Source organism: Hemicordylus capensis, chromosome 3 (genome assembly GCF_027244095.1).
Source record: "Hemicordylus capensis ecotype Gifberg chromosome 3, rHemCap1.1.pri, whole genome shotgun sequence".
Classification (NCBI taxonomy): Eukaryota; Metazoa; Chordata; class Lepidosauria; order Squamata; family Cordylidae; genus Hemicordylus; species Hemicordylus capensis.
Window position 1 is genome coordinate 298,636,574 of NC_069659.1, and position 23,202 is coordinate 298,659,775.

General features: G+C 45.3%; 1 protein-coding gene across 2 annotated transcripts in view; it reads right to left on the reverse strand.

Moving 5' to 3' along the window:
- Positions 1-607: 607 nt before the first annotated feature.
- BOK (BCL2 family apoptosis regulator BOK) overlaps positions 608-23,202 on the reverse strand; it is a 45,959-nt gene continuing 23,364 nt past the window's right edge. The window contains exons 3-5 of one of the 2 annotated variants that reach the window (XM_053313053.1): positions 23,016-23,144; positions 3,449-3,612; positions 608-1,619 (exon numbers count right to left, since the gene is read on the reverse strand). In XM_053313053.1, coding sequence (XP_053169028.1) covers positions 1,494-1,619; positions 3,449-3,612; positions 23,016-23,144 — 419 coding nt within the window. In that variant the 3' untranslated portion in view covers positions 608-1,493. The remainder of the gene's footprint in view (positions 1,620-3,448; positions 3,613-23,015; positions 23,145-23,202) is intronic. The other variant, XM_053313054.1, reaches the window with a different exon arrangement.

Below are 23,202 nucleotides of genomic sequence, written 5' to 3' on the forward strand. Positions count from 1 at the left end.
CTCCCATCATCCTCTTCGTGTGCATTTATTGTTCTCTAAAGTTATGTATTTTGTCTCTCCCCCACCTCCTTTTCAGAGCTGCTTAGGTTCCAAACAAGAAACCTTCTTTCTCATCATCATTCTTTGTCATCAAATAGACATTAGCATGAGTATTATTGTACTCTTTAGATAGCCACACTCCTGCAGCTTCCATGCCAGTATCCTTTGAACATCTACAACAGAGTTTTCTCTCCAGTTCAAATGATGTCCCACAAAAAGATGTTTTAACAGCACAAATGATTTTCCATTTCATATTTGCCAAGGAAGTTACCCGCTTTCTACATGGAGTCATCTTCGTGTCAGATTTCCAAGAAAGAAATGTCAGTTCCTAGGCCTTAAACTCTCAAAGGAGAGTTTAATGTGGAGCAGTGAGTGAGAAAATGGTATTATCTGGCCCCAGGCTTGAGCAGACCATCAGCTAGCAGTCAGTCCAGAATTTTGCTGTGGGCTCGGCCTCTTCATTCTTGGTCTTTCTACCAAGAATCACCTGGAAACAATATGACAGCACAGGAATATCCTTCCAACACGGTTGTAACGTCTTACATATGCATAAGAAAATACCAAAATATTCCAATCAGCATTTATTTATTTTGTTTACAGAAACAAAAGTCACACATTGCACATGAGAAATACACTGCAGTGGCTACAAGGCATCTGTGCCATTTCCCCTACCCACATTCCTCATAATATGCAGTGAAGGTCTCTAATCTTATATGTGAAGATCTCAAGCTTCCTCATGCTCCTGGAAGAGGCCTTATGTTGGAAGGCTCAAAATGTTGCTGCGGTTTCGTGAGTCTGGACTCTGTTTTGTTCCACTAAATAGAACATAGCATTTTAATTGGATTCTGGATCTATCTTCTTCAATCCTAATCCCTTATGTAAGTAATAAACTGTAGCTCTGCTAGCCATAGTACACAATCCCTGTCTGGTTTTCTTAGGCATAGCTGTGGTGACTAGCTTTAAAAGATAACTACATTTCAGTCTGCTATAGAAACCTGGTCCATTTAACAGCAACAATAACCAAGAGCTCAAGGATGCAGTGTTTAGGGAAGGCTGGAGGAATCTACTGCCTAACTGAAAGACAAATCACTAAGTACTGTAGTTGCCATTTCAGAAATGAAGAGCACAATTCCCTTCTCGATAGCAGCTCCAACTAGAAATGTGACACAAATTTGAAGGAGAGAAAAACAAAAATAAATAACTGATTACCCAACACACCAGTCTCCCAAATTTGTGAACATGATCTTAGCCACTTAGAAAGTGAAACTGGAACTTCAAAAAGTGACCTGGAAAAAGGTTTTCTGTTGCTGAAAGAAAAATATATATATTTGCAGTTAGGCAGCTTGGAAAGCCAGAAGAGTGGAAGGTATATTTGCCCAGCCCTCTTCCTCCTTTTATTTTGTCCCCTTGTGTGTCCACAAGAAGGAGATGGGGCTTCACTGGGCAGCTAGATGTCATCTTTCTGGTAAGAGTACAAAGAAGATGGCCTTCAGGAAGTGGCCAAAACTGCAGATGGCAGCCACAAGCCAATGAGACCGGAGATTGGGGTCAGTATTCACCACACATTTTGTAATGTCAGTCTAGGAAAAAAGAAATGGGAAATCAGAAGTGTGCTGTTCTTTACACACAATGTTTCTCATCTAGTACGCAGTGCCATAGCCTGACTTCTGCTACAATTCCACAAGGACTCTCCATCCTTCTATTCCCTCAAGAGCCCTAAAATGTTGCTCCAGAGCTTTCCCCCCTTACAACTGCCATGTTTTCATACCAGCTCTGACAGTTCCACATCCTACTTCCCAATTCCTAAAATCTATGGCCTAGATTATGTGGTCAATCTGCATCCTGTAAGTCTTTAACAAGCATGCACACACATGTAGCTAAGACTCACAAAAGCCTCACGTTGCTTGCAAGACATTTTTCTCCATCATTAATTTGCGAGTGTACAAAGGGTTACAGGTCTAGTCTGCACTAAGCTGTACATTCTTCTAAACTTTAAATGAACACAAAGAGCCAATATCTAAAGCAGGAGTGATCAACTAGCAGCCTGGGGTTAGCATCCAGACCACAAGTTGCTCTGGCCCATTCCCCAGCAGCCTGAAGTTCTGGGCTGCCTTCTTTCGTGTTTTGCATTTATTTATTTATTTGATTTATATACCGCCCTTCCAAAAATGGCTCAGGACTCTTTCACTAGGAAGTGATTCCAGCTTTGCCATGGGGACTATAAGGAGACATCTTTGGTAGATACCACAAAGCCAAGAGTAGCAAAACAGACATAATTCCTGGGAGGATACCAGGTAACCCGCCATGCAGAACATGCTCTGTAACTCAGCTGCTCAGGGAATGGTTCACTAGATCACTGTTCCCTCTAACAGAGATTCTCAGATGTTCACTATAACTCCCAGCAGCCCCAGCTGCAATGGCCTTTGGCTAGGGATTATGGGAGTTGTAGTCAACAACATCAGGGAATCCCTGTTAGAGGGAACACTGCTCTAGATGTGCTAATACAGTGCTAGAGAATATTTCATCAAATTAGCAACAAAGCGTATGTGTAAAAATGAAGAACTTCCTACAGCCCAAAAGAGAGATCCCATTCTCCATGTCTCCTAAAACCAAGCGCCACTGCTGATATTAGTCAGTTTCAGCAAAAGCAGGAATACCTCTGCTTCCTCTTCCTGGCACAGCACCCTCCCCTCTCTTTAAGCTGATCGCTGCACCTTGATCATATTCAACCACCCCCACCCCCCCACACACGCACAAATACTTAAGAAGGTGGCCATAAGGACTCAACGCACAAAATCCCACCATTCTCAGAACAGAAGGCTATACTGTAAATATAAATTGCTGGCTGTTTTCAGTTTTGTTCTTACCTTTTTCATTTTCTTGCTATTTTCATATCGCTTGAAGTACATATCTATAGCAAAGCCCATTTGACACATTACATTTTAAGCCAAATTTTGGACATGCAGTTTGATGCGACAGTTGCATCAGAAATCCATGCAGCACCTTTAACAACATATTTATCTCCCATAGTGTGTACAGCAGCAGCTCCAAGCAACATATGCTCATGCCTTTAAGCCATGCAGAATGAATCACTAGATCATTCATAGAAAAGGTGCTAGCTGATCAGGAGCAAACTAGGTTACTGAAAATGTGCTGGAAGCTGGATGGCAAATATAGTAGGGGTTGCTGCAGGTCAGTTGCAAAGCTGTAGAGAGATGCAGAGCTGCTATAATCAGGATCACTGCGGAACAGGACTGGATTGAAAGGCTCATTGGCACGGGTCTAGAAGGGGAAACTTGGCCCAGTCTTTGCCTGCCAAGAGCTCATGAGATCATTCTGCTTTTATTTACATCAAGAATACCTCCATACCTTACAAATTAACACTTTCAAGAAATTTAGTGCCACTTACCCAGCCTCCTCTCCGCTTAAGCCACGTCACCAAGGTCTTGCGGACAAACTCTCCCAAGCAATCCACAATGGTGTGAACCATGGCTGGCTGGGCATGCCTCACACAGTCCACAGCCAGGCCAGCAGCCACCGCATAGAGCGACACTACCTTACCCCATGTGATGCCTATGGGAGGAACAGAGAGAGAGTTGTTTACAAAAGGTTGCTGTGGGACTGGAGGGAGATGGGGGTCCATTCTAAAGCCGGGCAACTGTATCTTTTGGTTATCTGTGTGGACGTGTATTTCTGCATTTAGAATCGTAACCCTTCACCACTGGTAATGATATCTCCTCTCCTTCCCCAAGAACAAAGGCAGAGAACAGCAGAGCAAGCAGAAAGCCCATCTGTGTCCAATTGTGCTGTTTATATGCAAGTAAATTGCTTCCAGGTAGCCAGACCCATGTCTGCAGATGACATAAACAACAATATTCAATTCATTATAGAACAGTTGTGAAATGATGTTTGGTGCCATTTATACAGCTGACGCCCTGCATGGCAGCAGTTTTCTGTCCTGCAGTCACTGCTCAGATGGAAGCTCGACGCACACACACACTCACACACACTCACACTCACACACACATACTTACTAGCAATGGCCAGTCTCACTTAAAGTGGTCCTTCTAACCTCTGATTTTGTTAGGAACATAGGAAGCTGCCATATACTGAGTCAGACCATTGGTCTATCTAGCTCTGTATTATCTTCACAGACTGGCAGCGGCTTCTCCATGGTTTCAGGCAGGAATCTCTCTCAGTCCTATCTTGGAGAAGCCAGGGAGGGAACTTGAAACCTTCTGCTCTTCCCAGAGCGGCTCCATCCCCTGAGGGGAAAATACTTCTCATACTTCTAGTCTCCCAGTCATAGGCAACCAGGGTGGATCCTGCTTAGCTAAGGGGACAAGTCATGCTTGCTACCACAAGACCAAGTAGTCGAAATCACGAGTAAGTCCTTTCCAGCAACAGACCAAATAATAGTAGAGCAATTAATAGGTTACTCTAGAGCAGGGATTCTCAACGTTGAGTCCCCAAATGTTATTGGACTTCAACTCCCATGATCCCCAGCCCCAGCGAACTTTGGTTGGGGATTATGAGAGTTGAAGTCCAATAACATCTGGGGACCCAACATTGAGAATCCCTGCTCTAGAGCAGTGGTTCCCATCCCAACCAGGATTTCTCCAGCTGACTACAGCTCCATCATAGCTATGGTTGTCTACCCCTGCTCTAGAGGAAAGGGTTTCAACCTTGGGTCTCCAGATGTTGCTGGAATACAGCTCCCCATGGCTAGTGTGGCTGGGGATGATGGGAGTTGTAGTCCAACAACATCTGGGGGCCCAAAATTGAGAACTCCTGCTCTAGAACAATAGATCCAAATCTGAGGCTAAAGGACAACACACAATCAACCCCCTTCTAGTCAGTCTGAGCCAAACTGACTATCTGATTATTTCAAATGTAAACTTTGTTATTTCAGCAGCATACCTTTTATGATTATGGGTATTCATTTTTAATCTGGCTTTAAACTTACTCCCAAGGACATTTATTGATGCTATCCCAGGATGCAATCTATATTTCTTAGCCACCACTGAGAATTCCATACTGTATTGACTAGAATCAGCTATGTATATTTTTGGCAGATTTGTACACTATCCCATGATCTCTGGGAGGACTAGAGATGGAAAGTGAATTAAAGCTGTAGTTAATACCACTCCACTTTTTCTTCCATATTCTTGCTTATAAATTTTGTAAATTTAAATGTCTGAGTTATATATTTGCATTAAAAAAAAGGAAGGGAGAGTATAGCCTTCTTGCACGAGGAATTAACACTGAAGATAAAACTAGCATTAGATTGGTGTTTATTGTACTGCAGAGTAATAAATTGTCATCCAGTATCTGAAAGTGTTCTAAATGTATCCAAACACATGCATCTAGTGCATAGTCAGAAAACATGTGTTGTGTTCATGTTACAGAGACAGAGCTATAATGCAATGGTACATGACACCACTCCATACTTTTCCCGTGAGCAGATTTCCCACAGTACACACTTGCTGACTAAAGAGACACCCATGTGGCCACAGTTTTGAGAATGGATAACACTATTTTGGCACTTTTTGATCCTTGAAGTCCAAATATAAATAGCTTCAGCCTGCACTGGTCCCTGTAGTAGTTCACTGATTCTGGACCAGCACAAACTGCATAGTTCACATGCCTGGCTTCCCCTGCTGAGTTCATTTGTATTTCAGGAATGCATCTTTCCCCAGAACACTTCCTATGCTCTCTGTGGAATGCTATATGCAGGGCTAGCTCAACCACATAGGCCAATGAGTAGTCACCAATGGGCATCAGCCATGCCAGAAGCAGTGAATGATCTCTTGCATATTTCAGACATGGGCAGCTCCACAGAAGGCGACTGTGTCTTACTTGTACAAGGGGGGTTGGCATACAGAGGACCACAGAACCCAGAATGGCTTCAGGTTTTGGAAGAGCATTGTTTGTGATGATGTCATCCACCCCAATTCAAGATGGTGGACGCATGGACATTTGAGGCACAAGTGGGTTAACTTGTGGACTGCCTAACCAATTTTAACCAAATTATGTGTGCGTCCCTATAAACTTCATAATTTTTCATATCACCTTAGTCAGGGCAGGATGATGCCATTGCCAAGGTAAAGGAGAGTGGATTGAGGTGTCCTACACCCAGGGCTGACGGGGTGGGGGGAGCCGGTACAAATTACTGGGGCCCAGCGGTCTGGAAGGTGGCCTGGGACCTGACTATGTTGCATATGTTGTCCCCCTGCCACCACGCTGCACTCGCCCTGCCGCCACGGCGAGGCCAAACCGCCGATCTTTAAATTCTAGCCTCCTTGTGTGTGACCGGGAGTGGGGTGGTGGTGAGCCAAGCACACACCAGTGGCGGCAGGCGGAGTGGGAGCAGCCGCCGAACCTGACCGTCCAGTCCAGTGGCCCTTGAGAACTGTGAGGCACTCCAACGTGCCTGCGCAGTTTGAATGGAGTGTTGATGCCTACTGCCGTCTCCACCAGGGAGGTGCTCAGCTCACCCCCCAGCTGCCCACATTGAAGCTAGAATTATTGTAGAGATGGGTGGTTTGGCCTCGTGGCGGCAGCGGCAGTGGGGGGGGGGCTCGCGGTGGTGGTGGGAGCCTTTTGGTGGGGGCCCAAACCCGCTCTCAGAGGTCCTGCCTACACCCAACTGAGTTGGACAAACTGCAGGGATCAGTATGCAGGGCTGGGTAGTATGCTGATCAGCCAGCTAATCTTGCCTATAACTGAGTTTCCGGGGCTATGACATGCTAGGAAGGTCCTTTGCGGGGTGGGGTGTGTGTACTATTCCAGACATATGTCTTTGGGTTATAGCTACTCTTAAGTGATTCCCCCACTATGGTATCAGAGCTGGCCAACTGATAGGCCACCCCAATAGAGCTCTTCAGTGCAGACAAGACACAGTCAGAAACTGAGCATCCCACCCAGAGGGAGGCTTTTTTAAAGTAGTTTTTTAAAGTAGTAGTTCATGCCAACAGCACATACATGCGCATGCACACTCACACACACAGAAAATAACCTGCATATCCATCAGGGATGGAAGGATGCTACAACTCAGGACCAAACTAGACCTGACATGGGAATCTCCTAACTGGAACCCAAAACATATTTTTAAAAAATAATAACTGCAGGGACTGAGGGGGAGAGAACTAGATCAGGACCATAGGGGGGTGGGGAGCTGAACATTTTGCCCTCATTCCAGATCCACAACTTAAATAATCTCCCCATAGCTGCTATAAGCCATAGTTTCCCCCTCTGCATTTAACAACAGCTTCAGGGACCTGAGTTTGATTGGGACCAGAGCATACAGGGAGGGGTTAACCCTCACACACATCACAGCCCCAATCCAACCCCACTCCCATGGCTGCTCCCCCCTGCCCAAAGTCAGGAGCTCTAATCACAGAACTCCCAAATAATGTCTCGTTTGGCACTCCGAAAACAAGCAAGCGTATTTTTGCCAACGTATTTAAGATGGAAAATGGAGAATACTGGGCCATGAACAGCTGTTTACACCCTAGTTATTGAGGGAGCTTTCCTGCTTTGCCCTTGCAGCCCAAATGAGCTGGAGAAAGGAGCTGCTGTGATTATACTAAAAAAAGTCTGCTTATAGGAAAATTATACTCACACTGTTGCCACTTGACACCCACGTACATCAAGGGTTTATTTTGATTTTTTGAAGGCGGTTAACATGCAGCCCTTTGTTTTGAATCTCACGAGCAGACACAAACACAGACTCACAAGTTTTTGTTACAATGCCTGAAGAACGTTCATGCCAGGCTTCCCAATTATAACCCTTTGCAGCAATATTTTTGATACAATACAAACTCAGATGCCTTCTCAGCTAGAAGCCATAACTTCCCTGCATAACTTCCTCTGTGTGTGTATTCTTGGATTAGAGAAGATTAAACTTCTTTTTGAAAGTGTTTGACGCTCTCCTTCTTGTGGCATTCCTTTGATGCACTGTAGCTTGTACATCTTCCTTGCCTGCATTATGCATTCCTTTTAGACTCTAAGGAAACTGAAGGAGACTCTTCCACTATGTTGCACAGGAAATAGAAGACGATGAATCTTTCAAAAAGTGAAGAGAGAACACAGACTGACCACTCGGTACAATACTCAAGGCACTCCAGACATGCAGAACAAGTTCTAAACAAATAACAAGCACTATTCCTAACAGAGTCCTTGGAATGCAGCCTGGTGTCCATGAACACAATTGCTCAGCTGAGGTTCAAAAACCTTTGAATGTTAACTGGTTATTGAGGAGGATAAAGAAACACATCCTCTTGCCAAACAAGATGAACCAAAACAAAACTGCTGTGAACTCAGAATAATCAGCAGGGGACTAAAGAACTTTCTCAGTGTTCCCTGCACACATACATTCTTCCTTAAGGCATCCAGTGCTTTCTAGTTTTAGAGAAAGGATAACAATTGGCCTGTCCTTTTGAACTGTTGTTATGTGTTTATTCAAGAGTCAGAGAGGTTATTATTGCAAATATGTATATACTGCTTCTCAACAAGAAGTTATCAAAGCAGTTAACATGGGTGGGGGGGTGGAAATGATAAGATGGTTCCCAGTCCCCCACGGGCTCACAAGCTAAACAGAAACAAACGCCAACAACCACCAATGGAGGGGTGCTGTGTTGGGGTTGGATGGGGCCGGTTGCTCTTCCTCTGCTAAATATGAGTCACCACTTCAAAAGGTGCCTTTTTGCTCTACAGGGGTTGAGAGAGAAGCCAAGGAATCCTACAAACCACAAGACAATCTGATCTATGTTGCTGCATACTTTGCCCCAATCCAGTTTGTGACCAAACCCCACTGAAACCAATGGGACAAATTCAGTTGTGACCAAAGCCCTATACAGTAGTCCCTTGACCTACGAACTACTCGACAACCAACATTTTCGACTTACGAACGCCAAAAAAGACTGGAAGTAGTTGGCGGTTTAGATTTGGCTTCCTCGACTTACGAATTTTTAGATGCGGTTTCCTCGACTTACGAGTGTTTCCAGACCTCCGTGGGTGCGCTTTTCGACCTACGAAAATTTCGACTTACGAACGTCCGTTCGGAACGGATTAACTACGTAAGTTGAGGGACCACTGTACAGGCATTCAGGAACTGTGCACAGTGTACACAGTTTATTTATGTATTTTTGCATTTATATCCCGCTCTTCCTCCGAGGAGCTCAGAGTGGTAAACATGGCTTATGTTAATCCTCAAAATAACCCTGTGAGGTAGGTTAGGTTGAGAGATAAGTGACTAGCTCAGAGTCATCCGGATCAGAGCCACTGTTTGTTCATAGGAGAGATATTTAGTTCCCAGAGAACAATTTGTTGTGGTAACAAATAAAGTTTATTGTATTATATTAATATATTATGATAGCTCTCAATTAAAAACAAATTTCTATAATGAACCTTTTCACTGTCATCTTTGTGCCAAATTTTGATTCATACCCAGGCATAATTCTGTGACATTGATTTATACCTAGAGATCTGGCCTTATGCATACTGGGGGAGTTTTCCTAAGGGTGTGCATGAACCACGGTTCAAGCACTGGTTCAGCACCACTGGTAGGGGAGCAGGAGCTTTAAGAAAGAGCAGAGCAAGTCTTTAGCTGCTCTCCGCCACCCCATGCAGGTTCCTGCTGGGGTGGTGCTCATCCCAAGTTTCCCCCGGCAGCACACACATAGCGTCCATGCATGCACGGCGCTATTTACATGGTCAGCAACACTATGCTGACCACGCAAATGGCACCCATGCCAAACCAGTGCTCAAACTGCAGTTTATTTATTTAGTATATTTTTATACCACCCAAAACTTACAACTCTGTTCATGCACACCCTTAGGTTTTCCCCTTCATTGCCTCCTCCCTTTCTCTCACCTCTCACCGGATTTGGGTGTTGGGAATTCTCTCTGGTAAAAGAATCCCTCTTTCATTATAGCAGAGTGCACAGAGGCACAACACAGTGGAATTTAGTAGGCATGCGTGTATGCTTGCTGAGAGTAAAGTAAACTGGAGCCAGTTCATAGTTTCAAATCAATATATATGGCATTTATTAAAGAACTCCATTCTAGATAGGAAAGTGAGGAGTTGAGATCTCTAATCTAGCTAGCTAGCTGGATGCAGATGGATTCTGCATCTCTGCACACATGGTGCAGGGGAGAGGAGCTTGCATGTTGCAAGGTAGAAGGAACAGGGAGAGAAAAGAGGAAGGAAGTGGCTGGAAGGAAGGAAGTCCCTAAGATTAGCAATCTAGATTCCAAAGGGATAGTGTCAGAGCCGTAGAGAAGGGATGACCAATGTCTTGGCCCTCTGACTCACTAGTCTGTCCTCCACTGTCTTTGAGACAAAAGACAGTGCATAGTCTTTCACTTCCAACATTGGGCACATATTCCTGAGCGTCTCTAAGGCGTAACTGACACTTGGTTAAATTACAGTTCAATTTACAGAACCACATACCAAGACTAAACCCATCTGGTTATGTTAGATATACAGCAGGGAGAAGTTTGGCCATTCCACTGGGGGAGAAATTGCTTGCAGTAGCAGCTAGCCTTTAAACATTAAGTTTTTCACTTGGAAAAAAAGAATGGAAGGAGGACAGAAGCAAAGATTCCTAGAGGCTCACAGGCATGGCTCAGAGCCTCTTCAAGTTTCCCACAGACCTATTATTCAGCACAGGATATTCCTCATCAAAGCAAATGGCAAAATGACAGTTCCACCTTCAAGCACTGTGAAATCTTATCTTCTAGTACAAGGGTTTCCAACTGTTGGTCTCCAAGTGTTGCTGAACTACAACTCCCATCATCCTCAGCCACAATGATCAAAAGCTATTTTGGTTAGAGATGATGGGTGTGGTAGTCCAACAACTTCTAGGGACCCAAGGTTGGGAATCCCTACACTTGTGTATATTTGGTCTTGCTAACTTCTTTACCCACATTTTAGTAATATAACCTTCTTCCTGGTTAAGAGCCTAGCCACTTTATGTTGTAAAGCAGGGGTGAACAAAAGACCGAAGAGGAGGAGCTCTCCCAGAATCCTTCTCTTGTTCTTGGCATCATTTTATTAACCAAGTAGTACAACTAATGGAACTTACCTTTTTAAAAAATTTAACATGTTGATTCTTAACGTAGGACCTCCTCTCATGTGCTGTGAATTTGGTTTGTATCAACCTGTCAATGCATGAGATGTTGCCTATATTTTGAGTGGCTGCCATCTTGAACCAAGATGGTGGATCAGACTATAAATGCAACCATTATTAGAGGTGGGGACACAGATACATAGTGATCTCATAAGCCTTGATCGCTTTGGAAGGCAGGCTAACCATGTCTAGATAGGTGAATAAGCAAAAGGGTGAAAGGGGTACAATGAGCCTATTCTCACGATTAAGCGAGGAGGCTTGAGGATGGGCAGTGGAGAAGACAGAAGAAGCTCTCCTTCCCCACAGACAATCCTTGGAGAGCTAATGGGCACGCAAATTGTGTGCTCAGATGGTCTGTGGCTGCCACAGGCAGCGCCAAGCTGCAGGGGTCGGGACGTGTCATCCTGGCCCTCAGAAATCCCACAATGCACCACATGAGTGTGCAGTGCATTGTGGGGATCTCCCCAGCAATAGCCAGGAGCCTGCTTCTGTGCCGGCACCCTTGCACATGAGCAGTTAGGCTAACTGGAGGGTTTCTTTGGCAGGTTTGCTGCTGAAGTGCCACCAGGATCCACGTGGATCCCAGTGGTTCTCACGGGCAGCTGAGTCTGAGCTTGGCTGCCTTAGCCCGGTCTTGGCTGCTCATGAGAACAGCCTCAGTGACTGCACTACCCAGTCGCCTGAGATGTGGCTATCTGAAAGACTGCCTTCTCCCACATGAACCTGTGTGCCAACTGAGGTCATCTGCACAAGTCATTCTCTGTGTGCTTCTACCTTTTGAGGTTAGGTGGGCAGTTCCCAAGGAATGGCATTTCTGTGTGGTGGTGCCCAAACGACAGAATCTGCTCCCTAGATACGTTCACCAGGCACTCTCACTGTTATCATTCAGGCTCCAGGTAAAGTCAGCCCTGCTAACTTCGGCTGTCAATATTTTTTAGAATCCCTTTTAAAAATTGCATTTTATTTTGTTTTAGTGGCTGCTTTGTGGTTATTGCTTTGTCTGTTTTTATTATGCTGTGGTCTGTTTATTATGCTGTGGCGTGTGGTTTATTTAATTACTTTTATTAATTTCTTTGAAGGCATCATCGTAACTCTGAGGGCTTTTTAAAGTCAACAGATGGGGTATAATTTCTTAAATAAATAAAAATAAGTTTATGATGTTACATATTAGGCAGACTCTGTTGTCTGGTTTCCCAGCTAATGGAATGGACCCCATTAGCTGGGAGACCAGCTGCAGTGCCCAGATTCTGTTGCTCATATCACATCAGATTCTACATGGCCCCACATTCTTGATTCTCCAAAAATGCATCCTACAAGAGAGACCAGAAATCATACTAGGTACAAAGAGATTAGGGGACAGCAGAGTTCTAATAGACTACGATGCTGAACTACCTCCTCTGTTCAGCCTGACATTACACAGTCCAGTAAAACAGTCTTGACATCCCTCATCTCTTAATATTTGCTCTCCGGCCTGGCTTTTGACCCACTTTCCTGGGATGCATTCTTTAAGAATCAGAATGGATCAGGCTAACCATGGAAATTAAGAGAGTCAAAGCAATTTCCCACTCTGCTTATGCCAACTGTATCATGCTAGTTTGCATCTTTTCTTCACCTTCTATAATTTCAGAGCACAAGATCTGGGCTGTGTCTGACCAGGACGTGGGAGCTCACAGATGAAATATAGGCAGACTGCTTGTTCCTTTGCCTCCCTCTTGCCCACCCACATGCTGCAAGAAACCATCTGCATCTAATGATAATGCTGCTGATCATATTCCAACAAGACAAAAGCAACCCATTCTTTTTAGGTTGCTCAAGAAGGCCATAACTTCTTTATCTTGATGTGTGTGTCATACTAATAAATGCAGGCAAATGAGAAACCAGTCCAGAGAGAAACCAGCAGGGACTTTTATGCACAGCAGGTTTTACAGCAAGTTTACGGGGAGGCTTTACTGTGAACTCAAAGTTGTCCCAAAAAACTGACACAAACCGTGGGGTGTTTTTTTTTAACTCCAGATATAAATCGGGTTACACTCTAATGCACAGTGAAAAACACAAATTGTGTGTGAACTGCTTCCTGATAACTCGCAGGAACTTTGGGGTAAATCTAGAAGATATGTGAACACACACCCTCCATTCCAGAGGAGATGAGCGTTAGAGGGCTTCAAAAGCCCCCATGTGAAAAGCTTCCAGGGGACTGGACCATAGAGCTGAATTTAATACACACTCCCTCCCTCCCTCCCTCCCTCCGCCTCCCCCTCTCCCAAGCTGGCAAGCAGTCTGCTGAGATCTTTTTTTTTTAAAGCAGCCAGATGGAAGCCAGCTGTGGAGCTGAGGTATGTAAATACCGAGCACCACAGGAGGGAGAGAACAAAACGGGAATGGGGCCTGCATCAGCCTCCCAGCCACTGGAAAGCCTCCAGGAAGTCACAGAGGGGTAAGTGTCTGGTCAGTCTCCACGCTACAAAAACCACACTTCGCTTGGCTCCCAAAATAAAGCTGCCCACTCGGCAATCAAAGCTACGCAGCTTTCCATTCAGGCCTCCAACAACCTTTTGATTAGCCGCATTGCAATGACAGCAGCTTGGGGGCGGGTGGGGTGGCGGTGGAGAGAATGGAACCAACATCATACAAAAACAAAGCACACACAAGGCCCATTCACACATTAGGTTCAGCACCTGTATGACTGTACACAGGTACAGTCCTTCACAAGTTATGCTGAACACAGGTACAGAAGTACACTTCCTATCTGTACCATGCATTTGAAAGGCCTGTGTCCAGGGTCACTTTTAAAATGAACAGAGGTGCAGTCATTCACACTAACACATGTATGAATGTACAGACATCTGTACACTCGTATAGCATAATGTCAGAATCGGGCTACTACAGTGTGCTTCAATATTGTCTGCTACAGATAGTAAGAAATGAAGAGGCAGAGCCTCCTAGATCAAGTATTCTATGACAAAGTTTTCATTTGGCAAAGGGCTAGAAGGAAGGAGTTCTCTTCTCAGGTGGCCACAAAGGAGGTTTCAAGCAATTTTCACTTTGACCCAAGACAGGAAGGGCTCTTGGTTGCTTCGACACTAGCCCCTTTCTCTAGAATGGCCATCCTTTGTTCACTCATTTTCCCCAGACAATTTCATTGTCAGATGGTTGCAGTCCATTGTTGTCTATGTTGTCCTTTTTTCAGTTCTGATTAGTGGTATGTTTTTCACAATAAAATACAATTGTGGCAGGAGTCTATCCATTGGAGACAGCACAGCCACGGCCTTTCAAGACTTCTATGCCTTCTAATTACACACATCATTGGAACATAGGAAGCTGCCTTATACCCAGTAAAACCATATAGCTCAGTTTCTGTCTATACTGATTGGACAGCCGCTCTTCAAGATTGCAGGCAGGGGTCTTTTCCAGCCCTACCTGTAGATGCCAGGGATTGAACCTGGGACCTTGTGCATGCAGAACAGATGCTCTGAGCTATGGCCAGTGGCGCACCTAAGCGATTTTGATGCCCAGACCACCCCTGCCGCAAGGCCCCGCCACACCACGGCTTCTCTGAAATTTTAGCCTCAATGTGCATGGCGGGGGGGGGCGGGCTGAGCGGGCCTCCCCACTCCCCCGTGGCGGTGGGCAGAGCGGCCACTGGGCCTGTCTGTCCAGCCCAGCGACCCTTGAAAACTGCAAGGCGCACCTGCTCAGTTCAAATAGATCGTTGCAAGCCCATGACATCACAGGCTTGCGACGATCTATTCAAACTGTGCAGGCATACCTCGCAGTTTTCAAGGGCTGCTGCAGGGCCAGATTGATAGGCCAAGTGGCCACTCATTTGGAGAGCCCCCCCAAACCTTGGAGGCCATGGCCCAGGGCCCCAAGGTACAGGGTTAATAGCGCCTCTGGCTATGGCCCCACCCCCTGCATCCTATTTGCAGGTTCAGTGCATGTTATTGCTTCCTACTGATTCCAGCTGGAGAAATAATGATAAACAGCCTGTTATTAAATACTCTTTGAATAGTATCTCTGAATTGCTACTTTCTGGTCCCATGGAAAAGGGAGAGCTTGAACTGCTGGTTTCCTCACATTACTCTGTTTTGTTACTGAAAAAGAAAAAATGCTGAGAAGAAATCGGTAGTTGAAGTCTCCTTCCTTCTTTGGGAACAGAAACTAACACTGGGTCAACCAAGAGAGACTATTCAAGGAGCAATGAACAGGCTATTCATCACTAATCCCCAGCCATGCTCAAGAAAGAACAAAATGGGCTGAACCTGCAAACAAGAAACTGAAGTTGCCTGGAGCCTTTGCTGAGAAGGACCTGTAACATTATAGAAGGATCCTGGTCATGGGGAAGAGCACTGGTGGGTAATATAGCTGTCAGAGTTTCCTGAGACAGGAACTCTGCTCACCACTACCCCATGGTGACCTGTTATGGCTTCTGAGTTCAAGGGCTCTGTGTGTCCTGTTACTGGCTTTTCTGCGGACAGGAAGAGTATGTAGCTTCTTGTCTGAAGTAGTTATTGCCTCAGGATCAAGGTCTTATTGTGCTGGTGCATTGCCTTATTCTTGCTCTCGATGGTCTGCTCGGTGTGAGCCTTGGCCCTTCCTTACTGATGTCTGACCCTCTGGATCCTAGTGACCAGTGCTCCCACAAGTTTTTTGATGTCCGCTCAGTTAGTTTTAGATCCCACTCGGGTTGAACTAGGAAGGCCCCATTTTGAATGCATGTCTGCACACACTGCCTTAATACCGCCACCCAGAACAAGACTCATTCCGTACACAGATCAAAAAAATTAGAGACAACACTGCTGGTGACACCTCAGTTTGGTGTGTTGTTAGCTCTTGGCTCCTGTCTTGACTCTTCTGGCACCTGACTGTGATCCTGGATCCCTCAGTCCCAGTTTTGGTCTTGTGCCCCCTAATGGCGGCTGCCCACAGCTCAGTTGCCTGACAATAGCACTGTATGCAAATACTACATAGAACGTCCATGTTAATTCCACTTCCAGCTATTGCAGGGAAGCAACATCTCAGGGTATTGGTTTCTAGGGGGGATGAAAGCCTCATTTATCTGGCCCAAGGGCACGTTTTCCATTTTTTTACTTGCTCTTTCACTCAATGATTATTCCGCGTTTAGTCTGGACAGTCCCAAACACGCCAGACTGCTTGTTTAGGACTGTCCAGACTAAACAGAAACCGAGCAAACACCTTTCCCAAAGTTGGTGGACTCCAAAGCAGGCAGCTCCCACAGACTTTAAACTGAGAACTTTAGATAAAGCCCAGTAGTCAAGATTTTATAGTACAAACACAGGAAAAGAATTGCCGCCACTCCTGGCTTTGTAGACAAAATCATCAGGGTGGTTTTGAATCACAATTTGGTGCACTTGATATACCTTGAAAGAGGCAAAAAAAGAAAAGCAATCTAACTGCCACACTTGAATGATCCCTACTCTTTAAATATAAGGGTGTTTGAGGCTGCAACCCTATGCACACTTACCTGGGAGTAAGCCTCATTGAGCACAACTAGACTTACTTATGAGTAAACATGCACAGGATTGAAATATACACAGTATATTAAGAATGTTTGTTGATGGAGTTGTGGAAGATGGTACCTTCTATTCTTCAGTCTTGAGCCTGACTGTAGGGTTGCCAGCTCCTCACCCAGAGATGGTGCCTACACACTGAAATGCTCCCTGGGCATTGAGCTGCTGTGCTCAGCTGCTGTGCTCTCTCCCCAGCTGCCTCGCCATTCCATCATTCCACCATCTCCCTTCCTGCTATGGGGCAAAAGTGGAGTCCTGCTTTGGGCAAAACAGGCAGTAAAGAAGGCTAGGTGTGAGGACTGTAAGAAACCACAGAGCAGAAGGCACTATAGCTGCAACTCATTCAGTGCTTTATAACATTTAAAGGGATAGGTACCAGGAGTCGACACTGACTCGACGACGACAGCACACTTTACCTTTACCATCTCCTGGTGAGGACCTGGCAACCCAACTTGGCAGAATAGGGAATGTGTTATTAGAGACAGAGCTGTAACATCCTCTTTGCAGAGAGATGAGCACACAGCTGGAGCCTGAAGGCACAACAACTGCTCTTCATAATTTACAATCTGGCCCAATCTAGCTAGCAAGTGGTAAAACAGTCTTAAATGCTGAAAGTGTGAATGACTGTGGTGTGACACAGACATACCCCTGCTAACTTAGCAAAGAGGCACCTTTTAACGTGGTGATTCTCTTTATTTAGCAGGGAGAGAGTAACTGGCCCTGTCCACTCCCAGCACAGTACCTCCAGTGACTGTTGCTGGTGTCTATCATGTTTCTTTTTAGATTGTGAGCCCTTCGGGGACAGGGAGCCATCTTATTTGTTTGTTATTTCTCTGTGTAAACCACCCTGAGCCATTTTTGGAAGGGCAGTATAGAAATCGAATGAATGAATGAATGAATGAATGAATGAATGAATGAATGAATGAATGAATATGGGAATACAGGTCTATATTTAAACAGTATAGAGCGCAGGTACGTCATAGTGCTCATGAACTAGGCACCCAGGAGTAAACAAGCAGGACAAAATGACCCAGGATATTTTCCCCAGTGAAATATTCACATTCCACATTCAGAAATTTCAAATTCAGCAAGGTATGCAAATAAATTCAACTGGCATACATGGATAAGATTTGTACGATTGTATTCCAGTAGATGTACCTATGTGTTTTGCAGCAGGGGGACAAGAGACTGTACTTCAAAGGGGCAAGAGGGCAGGAAGTCAGCTAGAAGTAACTTGTAGGCCATGGGTTTGGGTCCAGGATGGGGAAGAAAGTATACATTTCAAAGCATCTGGAGACTCCATTGCCGAATTCTAGAATAAGACTATAATACCTGAGTGGTGGACCCTCCTTTTACAGAATGACTAGCTACAGTTCCCTGCCATTACATGCCAAACTGAGTTCATCAGGCTCAAGCTGGAGGTGTTCCCCAGATAGCACTCAGAAGAATTGGGCACCTACTGCTCCCATGTATTTGGCAAACGCCAGAAAATAGATAATGCATTCATGGACACTTTGTCACACAACACACATGTATCTTGTGCCCAGCTGTGTATCAGAGTGTAAACATACCTAGTCTACCTATAGAGTTCAAACATACCTAGTCTGGAGGGCTATAGGTCGCCTCCAGCCTCAGAGGCAGGAAGCCTCTAAATACCAGTTGCAGGGGAGCAACAGCAGGAGAGAGGGCATGTCCTCAGCTGTTGCCTGCGGGCTTCCCAGGGGCATCCGGTGGACCACTGTGCGAAACAGGATGCTGGACCAGAAGGGCCTTGGGCCTGATCCAGCAGAGCTGTTCTTATGTAATCTAAAGTAGCCCTCAAATATCACCTCAGCAATTATGATGACCCCCTGCAAGTTCTCCTGTACAACCATTTTTGGAAGAACATCTTCTGCACCCCCTGACCCCAGTCAAGAATTGTCCTAGTGCAGAACTTTAAACATGAAAGAGTGATTCCTAAAGACACTCCTTGCAGCTGCTTTCTGTCCCTTATTGTAGAAACTGACCTTGATTTTTCAAAGAGTGGAATGTCTGGCCGAGGCACAGCCAGCCTTTATTTTTTTAACTTTAACATTAAGCCTGCTAACTGTTGCTTGCCAAAAAGAAAAGAAAGAAAGAAAAAAGCCCCAAACTATCCTCAGGAGAACTACATCAGCTCTGCCTTGCTCTTCTTAACAGCCTGACATGGGTCATTTGAGTCACAAGTGAGAGGGCAAAAACTAGTCATATTTAGGAGCTGGTGAATTTCACAGGAGAGGATGGAAAAGAAGCTTGAGTCAGAGTGTTCCATCTAGAACATAGGAACATAGGAAGCTGCCATATACTGAGTCAGACCATAGGTCCACATCGCTCAATATTGTCTACACAGACTAGCAGCAGCTTCTCCAAGGTTGCAGGCAGGACTCTCTCTCAGCCCTATCTTGGAGATGCCAGGGAAGGAACTTGGAGCCTAGATGCTCTTCCCAGAGCGGCTCCATCCCCTAAGGGGAATATCTTACAGCGCTCACACTTCTAGTCTCCCTTTTGTATGCAGCCAGGGCAGATCCTGCTTAGCTTAAGGGGACAGGTCATGCTTGCTACCACAAGACCAGCTCTTCCATTTCTTCTGCAACACATTCAGCGGACAGCTCTGAACTGCATAGCAGATGGCAAGAGTTCTGTGGAACAGCCCCCCACTAGCTCAGCAAATGGAGGTGTATTGATCTATATGAAAGAGTGGCAGCACCCAAGGGGTACTTCCTTGCATACCAGACATTATAGTTTTCAGTGCCTACCAGCAGAGGGGTAACTAACTGCATGAATGTACAAACTGAGTCAATCTTTCAAGACATGGGGCACACTTCAGAGTCCTATATAGGATTTTGTTTGTTTTTTGCTCCTGATGTGTGGGATGAGAAAGGAACATTCTCCCCCCACACATAAAGGTTTTGCCAGTTCCATGAAAAACATAGGAAGGCCCCAGCAACCACTGAGTTCCACAAAGGTCACAGGAGGCACCCTGCTCTCACCTGTGGCTCCATGCATTGAGAAAACATTTGGAGGGGATGCAGGATTGCAAATAGGGGAGAGAGGGTATGCCCTCAGCTCTTGCTTTCAACTTCCCAGAGACATCTGGTGGGCTACTGTTTGAAGAAGGACGCTGGACTAGATGGGCCTTGGACACAGTTCCTGCTAAGGCACGCTCACAAGTTTCCTGATGTCCGCTCAGTTAGTTTTAGATCCCACTCAGGTTGAATTAGTAAGGGCCCACTCTGAATGCATGCACGCACACAGTGCCTTGCCACGCAGAAGGAGAGGAGAGCTGGTCTTGTGGTAGCAAGCATGACTTGTCCCCATAGCTAAGCAGGGTCTGCCCTGGTTGCATATGAATGGGAGACTTGATGTGTGAGCACTGCAAGATCTTCCCCTCAGGGGATGAAGCCGCTCTGGGAAGAGCAGAAGGTTTCAAGTTCCCTCCTTGGCTTCTCCAAGATAGGGCTAAGAGAGATTCCTGCCTGCAACCTTGGAGAAGCCACTGCAAGTCTGTGAAGACAATACTGAGCTAGCTAGACCAATGGTCTGACTCAGCATATGGCAGTTTCCTATGTTCCTAACAAAACTCATTCCACACAGAGATGAAAAAAATTAGAGTGACCATTGGTCTTGGGCCTGATCCAGCAAGGCTGTTCTTATGTTCAGATGCTGGCCCACCTCCAGTTTCCCTGCATTCAGAGCAAGACTCCCAAATATGTGCACCACAATCTCCAGGTCCTCTGTGCATACAGGCCCTTCTCACCTGAGGCCCATTATGTGGAGGTCAGAACGTGGGGCCACCCAGCATACTCCCACACCCCACATACAGTCAATATGAGATGTGAAGTTGAGATTGCCTGCATTTCTGCGCCCCTCCCTCCCTCCCTCCACATCAAGGAATAAGGATTTTTGTACACTGGTCATCTAAAGAGTCAGCTGTGTATTAGACACACCTCGAACTCTCCACCACAATCTCTACCATATGCCACATCAGTTCTTCCAACCCAATTTGCACTGCAAACTCTGGGAGATTTCAGCATAACCATGGCAGATACTGTCTGCTCTATTAGAAAGGAAGGAAGAAAAACAATTCCTGTGCAATGTTCCAGCCCCGATGCCTAAAGGGAACAGATCTACTCCCACTGCAACCACATTGTTTGCAGCAAGAATACAAGGAACAACAACACCCACCACCAATAAAAAAGAAAAAGAAAAAGAAAAAAGATCTTCTCCCACTGCAACCACATTGTTCGCAGCAAGCATACAAGGAATTCTGAGTTGTAGCCAGGTCAGACAGGTCTTAAGGGTAGCTAGCCATGTTATTTTTTTATATGATGGGTGCATCTCATCTAAGTTGCAGTTGTGTGAGTTTTATCTGAAGGCTCCTGAAAGACACTTCTGTTTGGGGGAGCCAAGTTGAAGGACCTGCTTCACCATTTTGAATGTATTATCCTTCTATCCTGAAATACTATCCTTCCAACATGACCCTCATGTTCAATGGTAGTTCAATTCGCCTCCTCCTAAAAGTGAGCTTTTGCCTTACTAGGGATGCTTACAAAATCTGCCTCTTCCAGATTCTGCCTCAGATTTAAGGTTCCGTTTTACCAGATTTATTTACTGGACTGGACCGGAACTCAAAATTTTGGAGTCCAGTATTCTTTTATTTCAGTGAGGGTTTAAAAAACAAAACAAAAAACCCCCAACCAATCATTTCCCAAAGGATCACAAACGGTAGGGGTGGAGTGTGTCTAGCTTTTTAATTATTATTCCAGGAACACAAGGAACTGCCTTATACCAAGTCAGACCTCTGGTCTATCTAGCTCAGTATTGTCTACACTGACCGGCAGTGGCTCTCCAAGGTTTCAGGCAGGAGCCTTTCTCAGCCTTACCTGGAGATGCCAGGAACTGAACCTAGGTGGACCTTCTGCATGCCACTGAGACACAGCCCCATTGGGAGGGGGACATGCACAAACACCCTTCCGGGCATTCTGACCTTTGGAACACAAAAGGAATGGAGCCCAAGGAAAATTGGAACAATAACAGGGTAGACCTAAGGGGGTCTGCTCATCCCTAGGGAGAGGAGTAAAATAGAAAGCAGCCCGACCACTCCTAGAAATCTGAGGCTGAATAGAAAGAGGCAAAAAATAGAAAGAGTCAAAAGAGTAGAAGCAGCTGCTCTTTTGTTTTGTAAATAATAGCAGGTGCTTGGTTTCTTTGCCAGTCATTTCCAAATTTTTTGCTGAAGGAGCTCTTCAGTGACATTTTCTCTCTGTTTGGAAGCCATCTAGCTGCTAAAACCCCAGCTACAGTGATTTCTCACCTAACCGGAACACATTTTACTTCCCTTTCTCTTATGCCATGCGGTTCCCCCAGTGCCCACTGCAGAAAAGGTGCGTGGAGAATTAACACCTTGTTATCCAAGAAGTAAGTGCTGAGAGTTTCCAGAACATTCAGTTTCTTTCAACAAAGAAAGTTGGCCCAATTTAAAAGGTTTCACTTTGCAACCCAGACTACACACTCTTATCAAATGAGTGTTTTCTTTTTAAAACAAAAAACAAAAAAACATATAAAGTTAAATCTGCAATAGCACTTTGGGGTCAAAGATGAAGTGACAAATCCATAACCATGGTTAAATCAGATCCCAGCCCATAAATCAGATCCCTAGCTCATGCTTGCCCATAAAAGCAGGGCTGCACAACTTTGGCCCTCCAGCTGTTTTTGGACTACAACTCCCATCATCTCCAGCCACAGTAGCCAATAGTCAATAGTCAGATATGATGGGAGGTGTAGTCCAGCATCTATAGGAGGGTCAAAGTTGTACAGCCCTGCTAAAAAGACTCAAATGACAAGATTTCTTGATCACAAGCAAATTCCAAGATTTGGTTTTTGCACAAAGCAGGCACACTAGATTGAAGGGAGTACCATGGTAGGCAGGAGTATAATCCTTCCCAGGAGCCAGATTGAGAAAGTGAAGGAAGTTGAGAGAGGCACTGCAATGAAGGAAGCAATTGCTGGGAATGAGGCAATCCAGAGACTGAAAACAAAAGAGATTTCCCTTCTGGGAGACAGGGAGAGGCTGAAGCATCTCTCCACCTGGCAAGGTGTAAGGTAAGAAAAATGTACATGTGTTTGTATTAAATCATTAGTGCAACAAGCTTTGCCAAACTGCTTACAGCCAGGATTCTTTGTCAAGTGGGCCCCACCCCACCTAAAACATGCCTGTGCTTACACACACCTTCCTTTGTCTCTTTTTCTCCTTTCCCTCCTTCCCTCACCCACACTGGGGATTATAGCACAGCACCTGAAGAGAAGATCTGAGTTGCCACTGCCAGAAAGGCATCAGTCACCACGGTTTCAGAGTGAAGCGAAATGTTTAGCTGCCGTGCAATGTTCCGGTAAAGGTTTGGCCGAATGTACTCCAGCTCGTCACCTAAAAAACAGGCAGACAAGACATTTATTTTAAACACTTGCGTCTCACCTTTTAATTA